Consider the following 26,232-nt stretch of genomic DNA (forward strand, 5'->3'; position numbering starts at 1 on the left):
AATTGAATTTATGGAGGAATCTCTTACTCATATACTCTACTTTTGCTCATCTTACATCATGCAAAAATATATTTCAGGCTGGCTGTATCACATGATAGCAAAGCGCGAAATTTTTAACTGTACCCCATAAACGCGTAATGGTTTCGTGTGTTAAAGGAACGACGCACGGTGGTTACGCGGCATTGGGTATCACGTGATATGCCAGTGCATGATGGGAAGATAGGACAAAGTCCAATCAAAAACCGTCTATTATACAACTGATACATAAGGCACGCTGAGAGTCAATTTAAGCTGAATGGGTGATGCTTACGGAACAATGAATACAATGGAATTATCGAAATAATAATAATAATAATAATAAAATTATAATAATTGTAATAATAACACTAATAATAATAATAATAATAATAATAATAATAATAATAATAATAATAATAATAATAATAATAATAATAATAACAGTAATAACAATTATGATAACAATAGAATATAATATAAATATAGATATATGTACGTAAATTGATGAAGATTTGAATGCAAGAAATGTCTATTATTTAGAGTTAACACGAACGTCATTAATATTGTCTGATATACCCCTGTCACACTTTCCGGCAGCTTGCCGTTGTGGCCAGCGACATGGCGTATCAGCCAATGACAATCCTTGATTGTGTCCGACAACCGGCATGGCAGTTTGAAATCAGGAATAGATGAATAACCATGATTTATATATTATACCTCCGTCATGTCTCCTATTAAAGCTTAAAAGTACAAATAATCCCTATGAAATAAAAATGTTTGAATAAGAGACATACATATTTCCTAATGCATTCAAATTTCCATATTGTGCTAATGCGACCATTTTGCCAATCCCCGCGGATACAGTTACAAACCAACATATTCTTTTTTTTTTCAGATTTGGAAATCATGAACACGATCTTGTTATGGCCGAAGTACTAAGTACATTAAGCTGCATATGAATGATTTATACAAAGATTCCTAACATTAAACCCTGTTTAAAATATGGAATGTTTATTTGACCTATATGATTTATTTGACCCAAATGTAGTACGAAACAGTAGCAAAATGTAGCGTGTTTAGAACTGTGCCTGCGGGATGGCGATTAATGGGTATGATAATAAATAAAGATGGCGGAATGAATCACAAAGACACGCGAGATTATGCCGTTTTTTTTCTTTGGAATAATGTTTTGCTATATTCAAGTAAAATATAACGTTTTTCCAGCACACAATCCGTGCGGTTATCCACTCCAAGCTTTTTAAGTTAAACTTTCCCAGGTATATTGAAATTTAGATGAAATACGTGGTAATGTTTTAGAGCTGAGCAGCAGGTATTATAGGCCACACTCTTGTGGCGGCCATTTAAAAGATAATTTACACAAGCTTTCAAGATGATGTTTCATCGGCGAGTATGTCGCTGGGCGCAGTAAAGATGAGAACTAAATTTATTTTGGTGGAATTCAAATACTGTCCAAATGCCAATAGAATAGCCCGATTGTCTCCATATGAGTACAAAGTGAACCACCCAGTTTGGATAATACAGTTTAATTTGCTCGTCAAATGAAACATACAATTATCCCTGTGGCTGAAATGGTTGCGCCTGCGTGGGGCCACGTGGTGTTTTCATTGGTTACGGTTAGCTGAACCAACTTTGAGAATGGTCGCATAAAAATGATGTGAGCCCGTTTCATTATTTCACTGTCTGGGGATAATTGAACGATTCACTAACATTTTGTATGCCCAAACAGCTATATTGTTTGATATTTTTATGTAATTTTAAATTTCTTCCCTAAGTATAACATTATTATTACTTTGAAAATAGCAAAACATTTTTGTTCTTTTATTGAAGCGTTGATTTCCAAACAGCTTACATCCATTGGCTGCACTTGGTGTTTTCAGCTATATTCCTATGGCTTGCTGTATAAACGTTTTATGTACTAAATCTAATTATTATAATTAAAAGTATTAAATGAAATTTGTCCAAATATCTATCAATATAAAGTATTGTTAAGTAGAACCCAATTTAGGGTAGCAAACAGTTTATATTGATTAAACTCAATTAGGGCAGCTAATGGATGTGAGCTGTTTTGCAATTCAACTCTTCGACTAGGCTTACCATCTTACGACACAAATGAATCCAAAGTAGATCCCTGAATAATACCATGCTTTTGACTAAATACACGATATCGGATAATCCCGAAAGCCATCTAGCCCTACATGCGCACATCGTTACTGCGCAGTTCATCATGCGCAGTAACGATGGTCACTAACGATGTGAGCATCACGTGACACATGCAGAGTTAGCGCATAGGTTTTGGAGATTTTCCAATATTGGTATATTGGCTTAGTTTCTAATGAGAGCACACACGTGAAGAAGGCGAACATGACCAATAATATACACCAAGTCATATTTTGACAATGTATAATAGTAGGAAAGAGACAAATATATTAGTATGTATAACGAGAAAAAATGTGACATGATCAGTATCTGTCATAATTTTGAGAAAACCTTTTTCTATCTGATTATTTATATAGACCTTAAAACCTGAAGAAAAAATTGTACACATTCATACACTGCAAATCTGCAGCTGATAGATTATCAAAATGAAGTCATTTTTAAAGAACAAAGTCTTATATACAAGTATTTACAAATTACTATATGAAATAAAATAATATATACACATGTTGGATAGGAATTAAGTGTAAATTAATATTACAAAACATGTTGATAACATCATTTTGAGAACCGCTGTCCAAAACCAGGAAAAAGTCGCCATAGATTAATCAGTGATAACGACACATCTGATTTGCGACTTTGTCATGGTTTTGCAGGAGCAGTTCTCGTTTTACAATATCTGCATATAATTGAAAGCAGGTATATTATCTTTGTGTGAATGCCGATTAGTGTTTTGATAAGCAACATCCATCTTTATTAAGCATCGGGTGAATTCGTCTTCCTTTATATTAATAACTAATTGAGAAGTGCTCTCTTTCCATAACCCACGGGGCGGTCAATTACGAGCTTATCCATCGCTCCTGAACTATCCCTAACATTGATATTGCCCCTTATGCTGGAATGTACAATTCATACGTAAATACTTTCCGATTACCCGTCCGTGAAATTGTTTTGTGTGGGCATCCGTTTACCCGTCCGTGAAATTGTTTTGTGTGGGCATCCGTTTACCCGTCCATGAAATTGTTTTGTGCGGGCATCCGTAGTACGGAAAGTCTACCTTGTGCAATCATTTGAATCTTTGAAAATGGTAAATTTATGACCCCACCCCCCTAATAATCGCTGAAAATCATTTATTTCTTTGTAAAGGGTTATAATAAATCTACAAATAATGTAACTATCTTGGCGACTCGCTTGAGTACCGTTATATTAGTAATTGAAATCAACATGTTAAATCGCAATCGAAATTTCAACACCTAAGATAATGGATCCAAATTTACCCAATGGTCTTATCAGCCATGTTTGTCAGTAACATTATATTATTTTTTTACTCTGATACACCCTGTGAATATCACAATATCTCAATTTAGTGAGATACGTAGACATTTCACGGACATTTTAAATAATCTCATCAGTGTTTTGAATTTGATACCGATAACTGTAGCATGTTGATTTAATTTTTGCTGAGAAAATGAAGACAATTCCTTAGAGATATGGTAAATCAAAAAGAATTATGCATTTTAATGTTAGTCATGTTAATTTAATTTTTTAATGACATTTTTTCCGGATTGAAACACCCTGAAATGTTTGATAATATACAAACCTAGACTCACACACATCGTTTTATATTTTTGTTAAATGATTGCATCGGCCGTTAATTTACAAGATGTACACAACCATGTACATTTATTAGTATAAGAATAATGCTTCCAAAAATAGCAACTTTAACTTTTTACAAAGATGGGAAACAATGTTTTCAAATTCATACCAGTTATTTTCTGAGTTAAACAAATTAGGTCTGCTGCATGCCGAGTAATTAATTAGATGCGACTTGACAATTACTAAAACACGTAAGCAGCTGGCCTTGACTCTTGTTTGTGCATTACTGGTGATGGAAAATTGTGAATATAATAATACCAAGAATATAGTTGCCTACGATAGATTTGTTGGACATTTCGTATTTTTAAACCTCCTGCGAAGCATGTTCTTTTTGCTATCCTAATCCACACAAGGCATAGTCAGACTTAATTAAAGATACAGAATATCTTTTTGTCAATATGAAAAAATTAAATCCAAAAGGCGGATAGCTCTGTCCTTGAAAATAAATATAATAGACTCAGAAAAAAATCCATTTTGAAATTTGATTATTATCATGCCTAGATGACAAAATGGCATGCGCAGTTCCCTTTAACATGTAATAGAATGAAGAACGGACTTAGTCTGCAATAAGGAGAATAAGTAATTACGTGTGACATAATACATATATGTGAAGTAATCTCCCCTTTCTTGAGATTATATATGGCACGCTGGTAGACATTTGTAGTGTCATTATGTCACATAAATTTCTTCAGTGAAAGTACTTTTGGTAGAACGATAAAAAGAAGAAGCTATCTTGTTGAATAGTAATCATGATAATTCATTTTCAGAAATGTGAAACATGACTATTTTCTGGACTTGGTGGTGATTCAATTTCCGTAAAAACAATTGTTTCTTGATGTGGCAGATCTGGTTCCATTCTAGTGCGCATGTTCAGCATAGTTGGATTTTCCACAGGTGTTGGACCCGACGTGTGCGTGTGATTTGTCGACGACAAGTTTAAAACAGGACTATGTTTTCCACTAGAATGGCGCGATCCATTTGACCCATGAGATGTTACGCTTGAACTACGTCTCTCACCACCAGAACCACTGTGATTACTTTCATGACTATCAGAACTATCACCCTGTTCTCTTACATGTAACACTATAGCAGTCTTTTTCGGCGACCCAAGAGGTGCTATTGCTGAAGCAATTGTCGTGGATTTCTGTGGTGACCCTAAGGGCACCTCATTGCATGAACCCACACGCGAACTGTTCGAACTGGGCACATTGGACGAATATGGGGACGAATCAGGCGAGAAAAACTTAATGATATCACCAATCTGATCGTCTAGTCTGCTCATTTTGACACTAAGGGCCTCAATTTCCTCTTTCAACTCGACCTTTATTTCCATTAAGCTTGCAAGCAGCTGCTGGTCGGTAGATGATGCAGTCGAGTTGGTGCCTTCTTTGCTGTCAGTTCTACCAACTTCATCTAATTTCTGTTCGCTGCGCTGAAGCCCACTATCCTGAGATTCAGTCTTGGCTACTGCGGGCTTCTTAAACATTCCCCATTTAGACACAGGTGGCCCGCCTCCTCCTCCTTCTTTAGCCCCTAGTTTACCCACGGCACCGAATGAAGCCTTTAGCGTCCCATTACCTTTGGGGACTCTAGGACCTGAACCTTTGACATCTGGCATGCGCACTTTTATAGTTCTAACAGTATCGTGACTGTTTTCAGGCACTCTTGATAATGTTGGACCTCTTGATACAATACCATGTGGTAAAGGCCCATTTCCTTTTCCTTCTCCTTTCTCGACATCTAGGGTGTTATTATTACTATTTGCTTTCAATTTGGCCGCCAAGCCAAGAGCTGCAAGAGGCGAGGCGGGTGGTTTGTTTTTCTCTGGTACATCGCTCAGTTTGCGAAATTTATTAAACATTTTCCGTACTGGATGATCAGCAGGAATTGGCGGGTCATTCTTTCTTTTCTCGGCTTCTTCTCGTTCTCTCTTCACGTCTGCAACTTTTCTGAACACCAACTGCAAATATTAAAATAAAAAGAAGAAGAAACATGTAAAATGAAAGTCAATAAATACTGTTTTGTTTTAGATATTGAAGTGGTAGACATTTTTAAATTAGTTTTGAAATTTCCTTTAAACAGATACGGAGATAGCGACAAAATGCTACACATAGCCTCAACTTAACAGTGTGTTGCTTAGTGAAGCACACCTGACATGCTATTGAATATTCATTTAAATACTGTGAAAGCAAAATAAATTAGCGACTGATACAGGAAAAGTATAGCAAGCACCAAATTTAACGCGCATTTTTAACACGAGTGCTCGGTAACCATAAATGCACACGTAGGTCACACCTGAGTTTTCAACACCTTTTATTTTAACACATTTGTTAAAAACTAAAGTATGAGACACAATGTCTTTTTCTAGTTTAAAGAATGATATTTCTGGTTTTAAAGATAAAGATTAGGAACAACAGAAGTAATATATTGTATCATTCCCGTTAAGATTTCTTTCAAGACAATGAAATTGTCTTTTTTCTGTTTTAAAGAAGGATATTTATGGTTTTAAAGATAAAGATTAGGAACAACAGAAGTAATCTATTGTATCATTCCCGGTAAGATTTATTTCAAGACAATGAAATTGTCTTTTTCTATTTCAAGAAGGATATTTCTGGTTTTAAAGATAAAGATTAGGAACAACAGAAGTAATCTATTTTATCATTCCCGGTAAGATTTCTTTTAAGACAATGAAATTGTCTTTTTCTATTTCAAGAAGGATATTTCTGGTTTTAAAGATAAAGATTAGGAACAACAGAAGTAATCTGTTTTATCATTCCCGGTAAGATTTCTTTTAAGACAATATAATTGTCTTTTTCTATTTCAAGAAGGATATTTCTGGTTTTAAAGATAAATATTAATTTGGATTCCTTAAGGTGAGTGGATTGACGGAGTCATATTTTTCTCGTTTTAGCCATGTTTTAAAAGGGCATTTCGTGATCCACAGACTCATCCTCCCACTTTTTTTTTCAAAAAAGTTGAGCTTTTTATACCACTGGAAACCTCTGGCTACATAATGTTTATGTACAAAAAATTCTTTCAGATTAATTCGTTTAGCAACAATATCGTCAAATTCGAACTTCGTTCTATATTTTAAATAAGTTGTTAAAGAGAGATGTTTTAAATATGTTTAAAAAACATCTGCAATGTACTAACGAAGTGAGTCATTCATGTAGGATCACGTGACAAATACGATTTCACGCCTAGACTCTTTCTCTACATCACATCCCACAATACATCATTCTAGACGAAACTTCCGCCGGCGATCCTCTAATGATGTCAGCGTTCGAAAGGCAGACTTCACGGTAAAAGTGCATCATGGGATATGATAAGGAAGGTGTATAACTATGCGAGCAGATTTTGTGACATTGTGTCCCTGTTTGCCTTATCTGCCGCGGGGAAACTTTAAACTGCGATATTTTATATGAATAACATAATAAAAATGACAATGAAATGTGAAAAAACATCGATTTTGTGCAACCTCTTCTCCAGGTGATCTCAATTTAGTAAATCTTGTTTCAATTTTTCATATAATGTGATCAGTAAAAAATACAGGCGACTGTTAATGGAAACCATATGCGTCCTTCTTATTTGAGCTACGCATCGTACCATGTAATTATGTTGGATTCTTATATCACTATCCATGAGATTGCATATAACAGCATACATGCCATATTGCAACAAATACAATATATAGGCTATACAAAATCAACAGTCCTTCCAAGAACTGCATAACTTATTATAAGATTCCCTAAACTATTCCTTGGCATGTTTGTATTCATTTTAATCCAGTTTACAAGGAGAATTCAAATATTGTACAGAAATTTGAAATTCTAGTATTTTTGAAAATTTGATAATCGGATGGTTCTGGCCGCCTGTACTCAATGCCAGCGTAAAGGGGATTAAATTATTCAAGTGAAGTATAGAGAAATATAAATAGAAGGCTGGCTGAATTTATGTTGCCCAAATGATCATTATCAAAATATATTTTCCAAAATGCTAATGGTTGCAGCTAATACCTGGCACAAGATGCACTTTGTGATAGCTATACTATTTTATATGCAATAAAGAACGGATTATACAATGATATCGGGAAGCTATATTTCGTTTTTAATGTTAAAGGCCCGGGTTAAAGGTATTAGTACAAACTATATAGGAGTAGACATTGGTAATTTCCACATTTTTTACTAGGAAAGAAATTTACACTGTTTATAACACATGCAAGGTTTACAAAGAATTTTTGAAATAAATACGTAAACTAAAGCAGGTCTATAATATATTTAAAGAAACAAAATGAGAAATTGGTGTGAAAAATAGTACCTTTATTATTTTCTTCCCGGAAAAATTTTACATTTGTATTATATTTCAAACTTGCGATATAAAAAAAAATAGAAGCATTTCATGATTAAAAATAAAAAGAATAATTCAAAAAAGCTGTAATGGAGTATACCTGTAACAGAGCGCCTTTGTGAGGAACAGATTTGTTATTTTACATTCAATGTATTTTTAGACACTAAGATCTGAAACATGCGCATCTGTTAGGACAAAGTACATTAACCCCAATATGTTTGTATATTGACAGAATGACCTTTGCATGTGTTGGGTACAAAACCTCATACTCAATATCTTCAGGTCAAATTTTGAACTCAGGTTGTTTAATAAGGGTTATTGAATTTTACCACTGGAGATGAGGCCGGTTTGGTTCTTAGTGAGATAAATTTTATCACAACCACTAATGGACTAGACAATAGAAGTAGCTTCCATGACCCGAAGTCATGGCCATATCTTATCGTCATACCAACCTTGAAAGTATGGACACTAATTAAAGTATGTTGGCTAACAGCAAAATAATTATTTATGGAAAGAGTACCCAAAGCGAGAACAAAACAATCACCTTCAAATTGCATTTTACTTTAACTAAAATGTATACCAAAATTTCTTTGAAGTGTGATCATTATTAAACTAGATACTTTTTAAACTTGCATATAATCTAAATTTAGCAACAAAAGGAATAAAAATAAGTGTGAAATTGGAGTTTTCATTACGGAAAGAAAGACGAACCCACAGGAATTTTACCATGTATGAATACGGGCAGTCACACAGTTCGTTCATAATTAATTTGACTGGGTTGTGACGTAAGTAGGAGATATGATGGATCTTCTCTGGAAAAGCTTAAAGAAGAAAACTCGTCAGCCCTTAAACCATGTGCTATTCCGGTTGAAATCCTTACACCTGCTATGGAAGACAATACCTTAATCACCCACACAGGGGGTGTAAATTTCAGATAGAGTCACCCATTCAGGTATAACCTCATTTGAAATTCACACTCCCTGTGTGAAAGATTCAAGTCATGTCTAGCATAGGGGGTGTATGGATTTTAACTGGACGAGCCCCATGCACCTTGCTTCACCGATCTTGGATAACATATAGGAATGTGGATTCACGTATTGTGTAGTTGACATATAATTCATCTTTATTTTACGCACTAATCTTTCTATTATTCTACATATAGACTAGGGAAATTTGAATTCTTTTAATTCAGCTTTTATTTCTTTCATTGCCTATTAAAGCAAGTGGGTATTAATGAAGCTTGACAAGAAGAACCATAAAGCAATGTAAATAAAGAAAGAAATATCCATTTCAGAAATTGTATTTTGAGTAAATCTATCAAATGACACTGTTGCTAATTTTAGAAATATGATATACAGCAAAGAGTGAAATGGAAGCTCATTTTAGAAACATCATTTTTTGAGCAAATAATAAAACAAAAAAGGGCAATTCTTATTTCAAAAGTATGATTATAAAGGTGATTATATAAACAATCTGACTTTTTTAATGATTTGATATTATACAAAGGCGCATAAAAGTATTTACATAATGCTCCTATATCTGATAATTTTTGAAATGGAATGGTTAGAAAAGTCAAACAAATCTAAAAACATAGAAAAAGCACTTTTCTAGCTGTAAATGATGGCTATCAGAATTGGATTTAAAAACATGCGAGGTACATTTGCGCAGCAACGAATACCTAATATTTTTAAACTCGATAAATTAAAGATGGCCGTAAGGCTTACAGTGGAGCAGACCCATAAATCCAGGTCTAAGAGATTACTTTAATTCTAAGAAAAAGGATCATGATATTGCGTGATAAGGACAACACCTACTGGTGGAGAGAAGATAGCACTGCTTGCTCCAAGATAAACAAATGTATCTGACAGTTAACGAAGAATGGTATACTTTCTTTTACCATTGGAAGGGTGGCTGTGCACAGATGACAAGTGGAGGCGGGATGTCATTACAGTTTATTATCTTTGTATTTAAATCATATATTTTTACGTAATATTTGAAGTTCAAGGGCTATCAAAAGGTCTGATTTTATCATTGGTATTATGACAATACGTGCATATTATTCCATTTTGATTCCAATTCGTATTCAAGATGTATGCGGCCTTAACGCGAGTCGATTTTCTGTAGTAAACCATGGAAAACATGGTTCAGGGTTAACAGCATGAACATTCCTTGGGAAAAATTCATATGTTAGGTGTATGTAATATTGTTTGTAAATTATACTATATGACTACGTAGCCACAAGCATAGTATTGATATTTGTGGCATATGAACTTCGTATTGATGAATAGAAAGTGTTTTGATGATGAAAATACAGTATTTTCTCTACTTGCAATATTTCGCATCTTCAGCAAAAATCATTAATATTGCTCGTCCCTGGTAAGGTTGTTTATTCATTTACTTATTTATTTATTTATTTATTTATTTATTTATTTATTTATTTATTTATTTATTAAATTACTGATTTATCTGTTTCTTTATCTAATTGTTTATTTATTTATTTACTTATTGTCTTTTCTTTCCTTTTTCTTTCTTTCTTCCCTTGTTTGTTTGTTTCTTTCTTTCTTTTTTCTGTCCATCTTTCTATCTTCAGTTCTTTTTTTCTTTTGCTGTTTCTTTCTTTCTTTCTTTCTTTCTGTCGATAATTCTGCTCCTTTATTAAAACTATTTAATTAGAGAGCACGGTGGTCGAGCGGAACGAGCTCCGACTCATAATCGGAATGTTGCGGGTTCGAGCCCTGGCGAAGCCATCGTGTTGTGCCCTTGAGTAAGGCACTTTATCTCGATTACTCCTCTCCACCCAGGTAGGTACCGGCATTCTTAAATACTGGGAAGGTAACAGACTCGCTGTGGAGGAGGTGTAGTGATCCCCCTATAGCAACATTACATGGAGGAGTCTGGCCCAATCGCCAATGAAAGAGAGATGGGTACTCCGTTCACTGTTTATACAGGATCGTCTCCTTTACCTTTACCTTTACTTTTTTACTTGTAAATCAGTATAGGCCTACTCCAAAAGAAAAATGAATAAGGTATCTATCTGCCAGTAATAAATTCAGCTAATACACTGTTTTTTCCGTGTGAGGTCAGAATAAACTTTGCTGGATAAGATCTATTCACAATTTCATCTATTTTCATCTATTTTCAGGAATTTCATTTATTTTTGTTAATCCTATAAAAAAATTATTAAGAAACGTCCTTGACTTTGAGAAGAGTGAGAGTGAAAAGGCCAGTACGAAACGCCCATGACAAGCTGACATAATATAAACTGATCGTTGTTATTACTTATCAGTTCAGTTGCTCGGAATTGGCGAATCTTGTTTTGATATTTTTTTTTTTTTTTGTAGGAGTATGAAATCACAGATTATTTTATCTCGGGGAACTGAGCGGGATATTTCAAAAACTCTGGGATAATTTATTCATTACTAAACATTCTCAATCTTCTAATTATATATTTGCGTATAGACTATAAAAGTATGATAACTTAGACAAGTTTTAAAGCAAATATATATACATTTTCATCAAGATTTTTGAATGTAACTTTATTGAGATACTGCAATATTTGAGAAGAGACTGAAATGCGTGTAAAGGTACATTTGCCGGGTGCGTTGCCGATATTGTACCGCAACTCAACGCAATTCGTCGCATTTCCAAGTTAAAATGTATTTAACTTTATTGCGATATCGCAATGCAGTATTTTTCAGTACAATTGCGGCTTAGTATGAACGAACCTAAACGGCACTCGCCACAACGCAGATGCAGTGAAGCATGAACGGACCTAAGTAATGTAATCCTATTTTAAATTTTAATCTAATATTCAATAATATGAACGACATTTATCAATGACAGCGATATACTGAAAACAATTGAATCGCAACAGTAACGATTCATCGATTTTGTAAATAAAAAAGGCCACTTATTTGACCGTGTACACTTTAAATCGGCTTTATATTTATCGTATTCTGACACTACCATGGATTGTCTTTGCATTAATTATTGTCAGTATAAAGCCATATGCCGTGTCTGGATATGTAATCACAATTTAATGAGAGGTTGACAAGTGGCTTTGACGGTATCAGGGAGACAAAGAGAGTGAGATGGCGAGAGTCAGAGAAGAAAAAGAAAAGTGTTGACTTAAATTTGATATCTGGCTTGTTCAATCTATGTTTAATTCGGCTAGCATTGATTTCAAATCTGTCTCCTCTCCATCTTCATTGGCCTTTCAAGATCTTCAAAAGTGAAAACATCTCTTTGAAAGCTTAAACTTAATAGTCTAGTAAATGTTCCTAACTTTCTTCATCTTTTTCTTATTATATTATTGTTTTTGCTCTTCTTAATATTTTACTTGTTCTTACTTCTTTTTCTTTTTCCTCCTCATTCTCCTCTTCCACCACCACCACCTCTTCCTCCTCCTCCTCTTCCTCCTCCTCCTCCTCCTCATCTTTCTCTTCTTCTTCTTATTATTCATTCTCAATAGTCTTGTTTTTCTTCGTATTCTTTTATCTTCTTTTTCTTTCTTTTGCTCTTGTCTAATTTTCAGTCTTAGATATAGATATTCGTGTTTGCTCAAACACACCTGTGCCATCTAGTTCATTTTTGTTTCTGTTCCTATCGCACCTTCAATTCTGTTATTTTTGTCAGTACAATTTTCGTATCAATGCACGCTTTCCGGTACCCGGGTGACCACACAAAATTATTATTAATTACTTTTGTTCCCCTTTGTTATTTTTCCTTTGTTATTATTATTTTTTTGCTCAAGCAAAATGTGTGGGGGTGCAAATATCATCCGTAAATCCTTGGCCCATATTCGGGCTACCTTATGCACAGGTTTTGTATTGATATTGAATAAGATCAATAAGATCCCATTATTGTCTAATATGCCTGTACGCCATGAGGCCAAAGAGCAAAAACACACAGCGCTCCCGGGAAACAACCTAATCCCAACCCGAACCCTAAATCATGGAACATTACCTATAAAACCCAAAGCATAGTGCTCCTGTGGCATTATGTGTTGACGAAATCTCAATGTTACCTCATAAGGAACCTTGAAAAATGTGCTTTTAATGCGTTAAGGTCCGTTCATACTACCACCGCATTTGCGATGCGTTGCTTTGCGATGCGATGCGTTGCCGCACTGCATCGTACTGTAAACTACTACATTGCGATATCGCAATGAAGTTAAATACATTTTAACTGGGAAATTTGACGAGTTGCGGCAAAAAGTAATCGATACATCGGCATCGCAAAGCAACGCATCGCAAATGCGGTGGTAGTATGAACGGACCTCTACGCAATACTTGGCAGAGTATTCTATGAGGACACATTGTCGGATCTGACTTAATCCGAGAAAGTGGATTGATCTGGTTTCGAGTCCACCGTGTTACTCCTCAGCTGGTAAAAAATTGAAATTAGACTGACCACATGACCTTATTTCTGTTATGTCCACCAGACTACCATATGTGAACCATTCTGATAATGCTTGACATGTGTGTAGGTGGGTTGTTTATGGTGTCATTTGAAATGCACTGGCATGGAAATTTTGTGATTAACTTATGGAGAAATAAATCCTTTACTTCTAGTAGGAATCTTTTCATTATAAGCTATTCAGCGTTTGGCCTTCTTTATAAAAAATTGCAACATTTATATCTTCAATGGTTGCTGAGTCATTTTTGCTTAAGTTTAATAAAATAACTGTTTCTATGGTTTCCAATTATCTGTTCTGAAAGTATTGTATGCTTTTGATGTCCAGCGACCTTCCTGAAAACTATACAGCATATTGCAATACGTGACTTCTAGCATGTATTATACAGTTATACTAATGGTATTTTATTTGTGTGTGAGTGTACAATTGTAGATTTATAATTTGTAATTTTGAAGCAAACCAAGAAGAAATCAGCCATAATCTGCAATAAGTGACTTCTAACTTGTTCAAGTATTATACAGTTATACTAATAGTACTTTATTTTTGTGTGAATTTTAAGTTGTAAATTTATAATTTGGAATTTAGAGCAAACCAAGAAGAAATCAACCATAATCTGCAATAGGTGACTTCTAACTTGTTCAAGTATTAAACAGTTAAATGATATTTCATTTTTGTGTGAATTGAAAATTGAAGATTTATAATTTGGAATTTTGAAGCATATGAAGAAGAAAGCAACCATAATCTGCAATATCAGGTAGAAACATCCATTTAACCCCTTAACCCTAAAGAGCAAGTAAAACCGAATTCACCATAATGTACGTATGTCCTATTCGAGTCACATATTCAAACTATAATATAACATTCCAACTCGTTTTAATAATACATTTTACCACGTAAATGCAATCTTGCATTAAGTAATTGAATGTATGCTTCCATTCCCTGCCATAGATATACTTCTATAAACACTAGTTGTAATTTTCAAATCAGATTATTAAAAACCACTAATTGGGCTATTCCCGTAATCATCCATACACCCTCTGTGGAAGACATGAACTTAATCTTTCACACTTTGTGACTTTCAAATAGAGTTACCAAGATAAGTGATTCCATTTGAAATCTACACCCCTATGTGGGAGATTAGATTTATGTCGTCCATAGGGGTGTATGGATTTTAACTGTAACAGCCCATTAGAGCACGATAGTGGTACATTATGGCAGTGGTGATGATTAAAAAGGGAAAAAGTAGATGACAGCCATTTCAACAACGGAGTCTTATTTTGGTGTAGCGTTTCATAGAAAATATCAGTACCAATTACTATAATGGAAAGATATTCCTTATTTACTATTCCGGTGTTCATTGCGAGATATGATCACGAATGGCAAGTTATTGACACGGATATATATCAACCATTAGTAAAGGAATTAGATCTATAAGGTGTTTGGATAACATACCTATGCTATATGGAAAATCATAAATCGTGGTTTGTTAGAGTGCTATAACACGTTTCGATGTGTTGTGTAAAGCTGCCCTTCTTCACTGTTTGTAGAATCTATGTTTAACGGCGCAGATAGAAGTGTGTGAAATCTATATCTTATGTTTTTGTCCCTATACCAACTACACCCAAAAGGGTTCCAAAGGCCCTTTATCCAAAATATCACTTTTGTATTTATTTATTTATAACATTCGGCCGAAGCCAGGCTAAACCCAATAGTGCTCAGAGGCTACTAAATTCAAGGGATGCCATCCGGATATGACGGGACAGGGATATGGGAAGAGGTCCGATTTTAGATGCAGGAGGAAAACCGGAGCACCCGGAGAAAAACCTGCGAGGACGAGCATGGATCGGCAACCAAACTCACATGTGGCACCGCGGGGAATTGAACCCCGGCCACAGTGGTGAGAAGCGAGTGAGAAGACCACTACACTAACCCGCCCTCAAGTATTGGGTTCTGGAACAATTGGTTTCAATTGATGCTACAAGATTGTCAGTATCGTAAGTTGGCTAGCTTCTGAACCGGTTATGTAAAATTTAGGACAGGAGAAACTGAAATTTGCTATTAAATCCGAAAAGAACGGCATCATGCTTCCAAATGTCATAGCACTAATTGTTTGACGTTGGGCTTAAGCCTCCAGCATATTTTCCTGCCGCTTGCCGCTGCGTTTTAACCAATGACAAGCCTTGATTGTGTCCGTTTGTCTGCAATACGCGTGCGCCACACCGCTCAGCGGCAATCGGCAGGGTAGTATGAAACCAGCATTACGGGATTAAAACAATGCGACCCGATTGATCATTTGCCAACGCCCATAAGACGTCTTGATTCTAACTTCTAAATACGTCGCAGATATCAAAAATGGTGGACAAGATATTTCAAAATTACGTGGCAAAACTACAGCTTATTCAGTCAATGTCAATGTGGGCTCGTAAGCAAAAATATTTTCTTAATAAAACATCAGCTATTTGGTACTTCACGATATGACAGTAGTGGAAAGAAAACTGCAAATGTTCGTCATTTTTCGGCACACGCATTTTGACATTATTGACAAGGCAATATATTCCACAAGATATTGATTACGCAGAGTATGTGTGATATATTTTGAGATTAAAATTAAGATGCATTTTAGGATGAATATGGGCAAATGATCGATCATCTCCTTTTTTACATCTGTACGCATATTCACTGCAGAGTTTCCATGCGATTGGGCACTTAAAACCACGGAAGGCAGCCTTTGCATGTAAAGTATTAAGTTAAATAAGTTAACAACGTCAGGTTTCCTAATAAGTGTTTTCTTTAACAACAGAAACACTTAACACAATATTGTGACAGGTATTAGTAACATATTGGTATACAACCAGCACTTATAAGGCATATCGTAGGTTATAATATATCATTTTTTGCTTATGTAAATAATATTCTAACACACCCAGTTGAACCTAGCTCCGCCCAGATTAAAAGTCACCAGAGTAAAGTTTCAAAAGGTTTTTACTTCAATGTTACATTGCGCAGGTGGAATTTATAGATTATCCCAGAATTGGAAAAGGGAGAGTGAAACAAGATGTTTAATAAAATAACATCTCAAGTAATTTTATGATTTTTTTGCTGCTACCCTTCTAGATTTTTTTGATTTATTATTTCAATAAGGTTTAGGACTAAACATTTAAAGCTAAAGTTGATTTTTTATTACTTCCGTGGTACCGAGCTGTGCGCCAAGCGTAGACGAGCGTACACACAGAAGACATAAACAATCACGCTGATTGGCTGATCAACGTACTTGACAACAAGCCAGTTGAACCGTTGGTTGTCGGCGCGGCGCGTAGTAAGCGACCTTGTCACTTCTACGCGGTCGCAATTCACCAGCGCGTACCCGGACCACGGAAGTAATAAAAATTAACTTTATAATTTTCGAAGTCTGCAGTTCAATTCCGGCTCGATATACTGTTGAAAGTAACTGCCGTAAGAGTCTTATTATTTGATGGATAGATTTTATTCGGAGGAGCTTTATTCCCATCCTTTTTCAGTTTTTGGACACCCAATGAAGATGAAGTGCTTGTTAATGGTTATTCTGTTCTCCGAGGTACAACATCCCATTTTATTGTTGTTTATTCCATAGAGAATTTCGGAGACCATTCTTGTATTTACCTAAATATGAGATATTCTATTAAATCCCATCTATATTTTCAGTATCCTCTATACAGATTGGCTGTTTTAAAAATGGACAATTAAAAACAACAACACCGAATAACATTTAGACACCACATTTACCTTGGTCATTAATAGCGCTATGCCCTGATAACTATACCTCTAGCTTTTTCAATCCTACTTTGAACATGTTAATTTACCGGAATTTCTTATGATAGCACTATGCAAATAAAATGCTCATTATTATGATTACGGACTGAATTAAAAAGACTAGTTTGCGTATGATGTCATGTCAACTACACCGAAAATGCCGTACTGCGCAGGTCGGTAACCAATCACATCGCGCCTTTGCTCTGACGTCAGACGCAAACTAGTCTTTCTAATTCGGTCTTCGATAATATGCTCCATAGAATTTATTACATCTCCCGGTCACGACACATCGGGCCATCGGTATATATAGGGGCCACCGATACCGCTATAGTACCAAATTAAACATGGTGCCTAAATATTTCACTAAGTCTACGGTACTTACTCTGTGTCGCAGATTATACGTTAAGACCATATTTCTAGCAAATGAATTGGCAAATGAGGAATAGAAATCAAGCACTTCCAAGAGGTCATCCCTCTTTATGGTATGCAAGTCACAGTAGGTGAGTGCCTTCACGTTAGCAGCAGATTGGCCTAATGTTGGCTCTTTCCAAAACACATCGCCGAATACGTCACCTTTACCTGTGTGTAAAGAAAAGAGTAAATGCTTAACATTAGAAACAAAGTATGTCAATCCATAAGTACCAGACTTAAGACCTGTTTATAAGGGACAGTCTGTGTAGCTCAGTGGTTAGAGCATCTGACTCATAAACCGAAGGTCTGGGTTTAAGCCCTCGCACAGGCAGGTATGTCCGAAGCTTATTTTCCATCGTAATTACATGTAAAAATGTGCTAGTGTGCGCTGCGTGGTTCTTCGTTCCCTTTTATATGTCAATCGATCAAATGAGGTAAATGTTGTGTAATTCATTCGATAAAGAACTTTTAATCGGGTTTTAAATGCCATCAAAACCAAGTTAAGTTGAGAACCATTGAATGGTAAATCTGGTGGTAACTCAAAAACAGCCTTTGTGACATTCTCTTCATTTTGCTTGATCGGGATCATATGTCCATAAGTTGAATGTCCTACATTGTCCTCAATTTATGCTTCCTCCAACCCGTAAATGGGTGAACATACAACAAATTCATTAATAATGAAATAGGAGAAGATAAAAGTAGAGTCGACACTATAACATTGTAAGAGATATTTTCTGTCAATACCATTGATAAGTTTGATTGTTATTGTGGGTTTCTTAATTTCATCGCTCTAGTCCATGCGTATTTTACAACCAACATCTTTTCTTGCGGATAATTCGTAACCAGTTTAACTTAGTGTTATTCAATTCATTCACTTCGATCAACTCTGCATCTGAAAGGCAGCTATTGTCTATCCACCATCTTTAATCGATGGGTCAAATATCATAACTTGCCGATTTAAGGCACGGGAGCTGCCCTCAAACCGCATTCTTGGATACCTGAAACTGCATATATGAACACGACTCACTGCAGATTTGACACAATGCAGATATCTGACGGTTGCAGATATGAACTGCAGATATGTTTACGTGCCTCCCCTTAATAACGTTAGCTTTTCAGAAACACCCTTTTTTAATATTGTTGGCAAGAACGATACTCTTTTAAAGCTAAAGCACCCCCTCCACATTTTCGTTGACACTCAGTATTTTGCTCCACGCTACGAGTGAGTGTTCAGGTGTATTCATTAAAGCCAAATTTATCGTTTATTACATGTGTCCATCGGCACACAGTAACTCTCTTTACCATGCTTAACTTTAACTACTTTGGTGACCAGGACACTTGGTATCTTCACATATCTGATATTACAGTGGACATTCCTGGTATTCCTTGTGGCAACTCATTTCTACACAGGAAATAAACCTTCAGTTTCTATTTCAAAACCAGATGGATGAATTTCCTTTGAACAAAGAAAATCCCTTTAAAACATTTTACCTATATAACATGAACCCACATAGTATCGACCCCAATGGTGCAATTACAGAACCCGTATTTACCGATATTGTGATATAGTAGAGACTTTGTGCATTAGGAACGATATAATAGAGTGATGATAAGCTACAGGGCAAAGGAGGGGAAATTGTACGGGTACGAGCAATTGTGTTACATAATTGAATTCGCATTGGAATTGACTCTGTATCAAATTCAGTATGATGGTGAATATTAACTATTGAACTTTGGAAATTATTTAGGACACAATGATTGGAAAACTAGCCAACCTTTTGTTAACACTATAGTTTGAACAACTTCCCCATTCTTTATTTATTTATATTATGGTGAATACACAATGATAATCAAATGCGTATCACTTGTTGGACTCAATATTGCACGCGTAGCGTATTGAGATATTGATGTGTTCAATGCACGAGTCGGCAGGGGGAGTGCATTGGACATATCAATATTCAACGCAAGTATATGCAATCTTTCGAGCAGTAAGAGATCTGTAATTATTAACCTATTTCATACACCTCAAAGGATTTCTCCAATTTCTGCTATTTTTCAAAACAAACAAAATACTAAACATGTCGAGAAATTTCACCAAAATCAATGCATCCACCTTCAACAGTGTACTTCGGTTATATTTATAAATGCGCTTTTATAAATGCGCACGTGACCACCTCCGCGCTGCCATAACAGCTTATAGACAGTAACTTTCGAAGTGACCTTCTACATAGCGAGTGGTCTTTCTATGCATTTGAATGCAAAGGCGGAACAACATGGGACTGCTGTGCAGCAAAATTGTACATTTTGTTCAACTTTGTGCTTATATTGTAAACGTTTCCGTCGTTGAATATTTTTTTCCGTCCTCAAATACTTTTAAAATGTTGTTTTTGATAACATATTACAAATTCGAAATTGCAAAATATGTAATAATTTTGCAATTCAATTCATTTGATGATATTTATCTACGGAGTTCCTATCCCTTTCTGCATAGTGGTCAATGCATGAGGATTTGGTCACGCTTGCTGGTCTTAGTATGTCGTGGCCATGGGTCCGGGCGTGTTTATAAAAGCGCATTTATAGATGTAACCGAAGTACACTGTTCAAGAAAATTAATCAATCCTGCAAAACGCGAACGCACAACGCGTAGTATGCAAAAATGCACTGGAGTGCAATTATACAATATATGCGCCCTCTGCGTATTTTCTAACGGTTTTTCTGATTGGCTATAGAGTGTATGCACATCCATTAGATACTTAATATAATTGCGATTGATCGTACAGTCTTGGGAAAAAATTACATGGCATTGGCACTTGCATTTGACCAATCCCCAAAACAGGGAACGGTACGTATTATTGATCCCACCCTGTAGCCACATTACAGCTACTTCAAGACAGCGAGCCCCTCAACTGATATTAAGGGTTTCAAAAAATACACAAATCTGCTAATTTGACTAAAACATGATAACATCATCTGTATGTAAGTTTTACATTTTGAATTTCGATATTATTAATCAATTAAATGAAATTAATATCCAATTTAAATTTGCTACAACCATGACAACCCAAAGGTAATAATCGATTTGTACCTGAATTCACTGAAATACTATAATGAACTTAGCAGTAATAAAAGAGGTGAACATATCTATGCAGTAATAAAAGAGGTGAACATATCTAGGCTCTTGCTATAAATTCGGCCATCTTGGAGTCCCAAGGGCAACAGATCCAGACTCTTCATTATAATGCTCTTGTCATTACGAGTTCTCCAGAACAACTCCAATTAATCATATTTAATTCATAGGTATTACAAGAGTGGCAGATTCATACATTACTCATATATCATTACCAATGAAGATGGAATCACAACATATATTGACTCAATTCAACGACCTTAACTCTCTTCACGCGGGTGTCGACTGCAGACGACAAGTTTCAAAATTTTTCAAAAATTCAAAAATTGCAGAAATGTAAATTTTCATGACCATATTTGGAATCAGCATGAAAAATGCATTAAAATGAGTACAAACAAGCCTAGTATTGGTACAGCAGTTCTTAAGATAGCTATTGATATTTTGAGAAAATATTTCAAAACTTGAACTTTTTCCGTTGAAAACTTTTTCCGCATGGCTAGCACGCAGAGCATTAAACATATAAGCTTATCTCAAGAATCCGCTAACACCACAATAAAGCACTTACCTAAAATGGCAACCACTTCATCATCTTGTATGATTTCCAGCGAGCCACCCACTACAAAACAAAGTTGATCTACACTTTCACCGGAATGTATAAGTAGATCACCCGGGGCACTATGGGACATGTTAAACTGTATAGCTAGAGCTCGTAGACACCCTTCACTCGCTAGTCGAAACGCAGGGTGTTCATTGAACACTCTTCTATTCAGATGGACGCAAACGTCGGCTTTCATATCTTTTGGACAGTGACTTAAGACCTTTTGAGAAAGAAGAAAAGAAAAGTAATTTATTATTTAGTAATGTGTCACATGAACTAGATTGCTGTACTCGATGTTATCTATGTTCTTTAAATAATTCTGTCAGTGGGCTTTGTAGTGGTGTGATAATTCTTGTCAGGTACCGTCTGGACATGCCATATTAAACCATGAAATGGGATCAGATTAAAGCATAATGGGCTATTCCAGTTGAATTTCATACTATCCCTATAGAAGACATGACCTTAAGCTCCCATGCAGGGGTGTGGATTTAAAATGGAATTTGAAATTCATACTCCCTGTGTCATGATGTGGAAGATTAGAAGATTAAGGTCCAGTCTTCCATAGGGGTTGTTTGCGTATTTTATCTGGAATAGCCATATACGTGACACGATCAAGGACAATGTTGTGGAAGATATAATTGTATTTGCATCTTTATACAGAACTCTTGAATCAGATTTAATTAGATGTAAATGCCATTAACATCAGAAACTAAATAATTATAGTTGAACTATTGGGCAAGGATTTGAGTTATAAATTAGCTAAAAGGCAACCTCGGTGACATTGTGCTCATTGTGCCTGACCGGGTCACATATTGTTTATTATCGCAAACCATTATTGTTTCATGATCATTTATAAGGTTTGGATGCTATCGCAGATGAGTGTAGATTATGTATGTCTGGTATTCCTGGTATAACATTCACATAAAATGTTATAAACAGCATTACACACAGTAGTATACAATGTAATTTATTTCCAAGACCTCCATGTCAAAAATTAAAAAGAAAAATCCTAATAAGTAAATTGTGTAGTAAGTAAATCCACTTGTGACTGAAACATTCTGATTTCTCTTCACTAGGGTATTGTGTTGTCAAAAAAGGAGCATATGCAATTATGTGTTCTTGTAAAAGTACAAAACCATTATTATTCTCAAATTGACTTAACACGTTTTTGAAATGAGCTCTTAAGCTCTTCAGTTATAACTTAGAAATGTTAACTAGGTCTTCACGTCAAGGTAGAATAACTAGGGACATCAAAGAAGTGTACTTGAAATTCAAGCGTCTGTTAATATTGCTTATAGTTATTATCACAATCTACTTGAGCGTAGACCCGACGAAAGGTACTAGTTTTATCTGGGATGAAGACAGGTTTTGCATTAAATCTGTTCTCTCAAATAAACACGAAGTATGTGTAAATTATGTGTTCTTGTAAAAGTATAAAACCATGATTATTCTCAAATTGACTTAACACGTTTTTGAAATGAGCTCTTAAGCTCTTCAGTTATGACTTAGAAATGTTAAGGGGTACTACACCCCTCAATAAATTTTTGGATATTTTTGAATTTTTCTCAAAACTAATAACACCCTGGTACCAAAAGTTATGTATATTATAGGGGCAAGGAATCCAATTACTACACTGGAATTTCAGTGACCCAAGACAAGCGGTTCGATACTTGTGATAGAAAATGAGGTACCGGTAGGATGTATCATTTCCTATCATATTTATTGAACCGCTTGTCTTGATTTACTGAAATTTCAGTGTAGTAATTGGATTCCTTGCCCCAATAATATACATAACTTTTGTTACCAGTGTGTTATTAATTTGTGAGAAAAATGCAAAAATAGTCACATATTTATCACAGGGGTGTAGTACCCCCTTAACTAGGTCTTCACGTCAAGGTAGAATAACTAGGGACATCAAAGAAGCGTACTTGAAATTCAAGCGTCTGTTAATATTGCTTATAGTTATTATCACAATCTACTTGACATGCTTGAGCGTAGACCCGACTAAAGGTAACTAGTTTTTATCTGGGATGAAGGCAGGTTTTGCATTATATCTGTCTCTCAAATAAACACGAAGTATGTGTGCATAAATATCATTGAAGTTACTGTCTTTTTCGGTATAACATACACTAAAATTCGTTAATAATGAACATTCCATTTATATTTTTCGTAAAATTTAAAGTAAATACTGCCTTTTTCATTTGAACATGGTATCTTTTTATTCAATCTGCTCAGGTAAATAGGCAGTATCTACAATTACATAACACAGGAGATACATCCTTCTTTACATTGAATGCATTATTTCAACCAGATTGCTAACACAAAGTACAACAACGTATCTGACGATAACTAACGAAGCAGATGCTTAGTTTAATGTAACCACGTGATTGTTCCTTCCTGTCAAAGGGATACTGTGCATTATTAAGGTAAAGATCAAGTGTTTGATACTTATGATCATGTTTAATGGGCCTCTGTTGGACAGTAGTACATCCGCTATGTACTTTCAATGCCCATGTGCCCATGATAACACCATTTTACTTTATTTGTAACATTCATTAGATGAATAAACAAATCTTGTACTTTTCAAAACCAATGTCAAGGTGTTTACGCCAATTCTTCAGCGAATTCAAATTAAGTCAAAAATACCATAAATTCAGCACGAAATATTTATGAACTGATCATGCGGAAAATAATTATCATGACTAGTAAATTTTGAGATATTTGTATCATGATAGAGAACCTTTAATCCGCTTTTAATATGATATAAATGCTATCAAAATGAGACATCACATATCCAAACTACTGAAAACAACAGGTATTGAAACAACAAAGAACAACCGGATTTCAATAGTAAATTAGCTCATAATAACTCAAAAGCAGCTATGACGACATTGTTCTGATTTTCCATGTTTTACTTGTTCAGGTCACAAAATTTGATTGTCAAGGGATTTTTTTACAAAGTCAAACCTTGATTACTAAATTCAATATGCACAACGTATTATCAGATTACTGATTAATGTTTATTACTACGTTTTTTGTTTCTGATTTTTTTTTCATCTCTCGATGCTGTTTTCCTGGAAAATTCATTTTTGTGATTAATTCGGTACGACAGGTCTCTTTGAAATCTGATATTGTTAGCTTGAGTGTTATTTTTTTATATTAATAAGTACTTAAATTGTACTATATTTAAGCCCTCTTAACAAGAATCACTGCACATGCAAACACTTTGAAATTTTCAGTTGTTTTAAAATTTAAATTTTAGTCACGAGAATCTATTTTTAAAATGTTGCTGCTTACGACATTAAGGGTTAACTTCAGCCTGCAGTATCTAGTAAAGTCGACATGTACAACTTTGCCACTATTTAAGATCAAACTGATCTAAAATTGGATTCTCGCAAATCTCTTGAATTTAACATGACTTAAGAGTACAGAAAATGATTTATGTTTCTGCATTGACGATGAATATTGTACTTTGACTATATAAAATACTAAATACCAACAATAGTAGCATTCTGCTGAATCTGCTAACGTTGATGAGAACAGTGATGAAACTGACATTTCGTGTATAGTACGTATTTGTATGATTGACAAGATTGTAGATCTGCTAAATCTCCTTTTTAGAGTAAACATTAATGGGATTGACGTCAGTAATTGAGGTCTGGAATAGCAACCATTTCTGAATCACAAGGAATATAATTAGACCTCATTTGCATCTGTTGCGTTTAGTCAGTTATGTTATGTGATCCAATTTGCTCCTTCGACCATGGTCAATCTAACATAAAAGTGTAGGAACGCAATTAAGATAGTATGACAGAGCTAGCTACCAAACCTTAACTCTAAACCCCAAACCCTATAGTGAAAGACAAAGATAAAAAGACTAGTTTGCGTCTGACGTCACTGTTAATCAAATTCTCTATGATCCTTGATTGGTTAACAGCGCATACAAGGAAGGTCGATTTATCTGGTGCCGATCGGAGAAAAAGAATAGCAGATAATGGCGAAAATTACGTACTTTTACAAGGCAAAATGCAACTTTTCTAGGCATTGTTGACATGGTGCCTTCGCAAGAGAAAGGTTCCTACTATAAAGACCTAACTTTTGAGATGGTTTGTATGTTTGATGGGGCAAAATTAACAATAAGGCGCCCAGTTTTACCGCCGCGTTCAGCAACTCATAATCATCACGACAATTGTAAATAAACCGTGCTCGAATTTGATTGACAGATGACGTCAGACGCAAACTAGTCTTTTTATCTTTGTCTTTTATTATAACCCTAATCATAACCTAAAATCTATAACCATAAACCATATCCTTTTAGCATGTAAAAGGGTATACGATTTTGAGCTGTGACTTGTGAAAAATAGTGAATTTACAACCACCCAGCATATTTGGGCCTCTGGCCTCCATCTTACTTTATTGTTTCACATCATGGGCACCACCACTTACCCGATCTTTGTCGATGCCTTTCGTTACTGCCCATGACGATATTACGTAATCCACCACTCTCTCGGCCAGCTGCTTGTCAACCTGATGTAATTTCATGAATTCCCTCACGCTATTCAGCACCTCGTGGTATCGGGCTGTATTGGACGTAAACTCCTGGAAAATCGTTGTTACGTTACCGAAGATGGAAGCATAGAGCAAGGCTGTGGAAGAGGTTAGCAGAATGTAGAATGAAAATACAGCAAATTATTT

At 35.2% G+C, this 26,232-nt stretch overlaps 1 protein-coding gene across 1 annotated transcript in view; it reads right to left on the minus strand.

The window, feature by feature from the left end:
* Positions 1-470: 470 nt before the first annotated feature.
* Positions 471-26,232, minus strand: part of LOC140141339 (voltage-gated delayed rectifier potassium channel KCNH1-like) — a 267,524-nt gene continuing 241,762 nt past the window's right edge. The window contains 4 exon segments of the mRNA XM_072163175.1: positions 471-5,809; positions 17,784-17,980; positions 21,505-21,757; positions 25,984-26,183. Of these exon segments, the coding sequence (XP_072019276.1) occupies positions 4,613-5,809; positions 17,784-17,980; positions 21,505-21,757; positions 25,984-26,183 (1,847 nt within the window). The 3' untranslated portion in view covers positions 471-4,612.

This window comes from Amphiura filiformis, chromosome 19, assembly GCF_039555335.1.
Source record: "Amphiura filiformis chromosome 19, Afil_fr2py, whole genome shotgun sequence".
NCBI lineage: Eukaryota > Metazoa > Echinodermata > Ophiuroidea > Amphilepidida > Amphiuridae > Amphiura > Amphiura filiformis.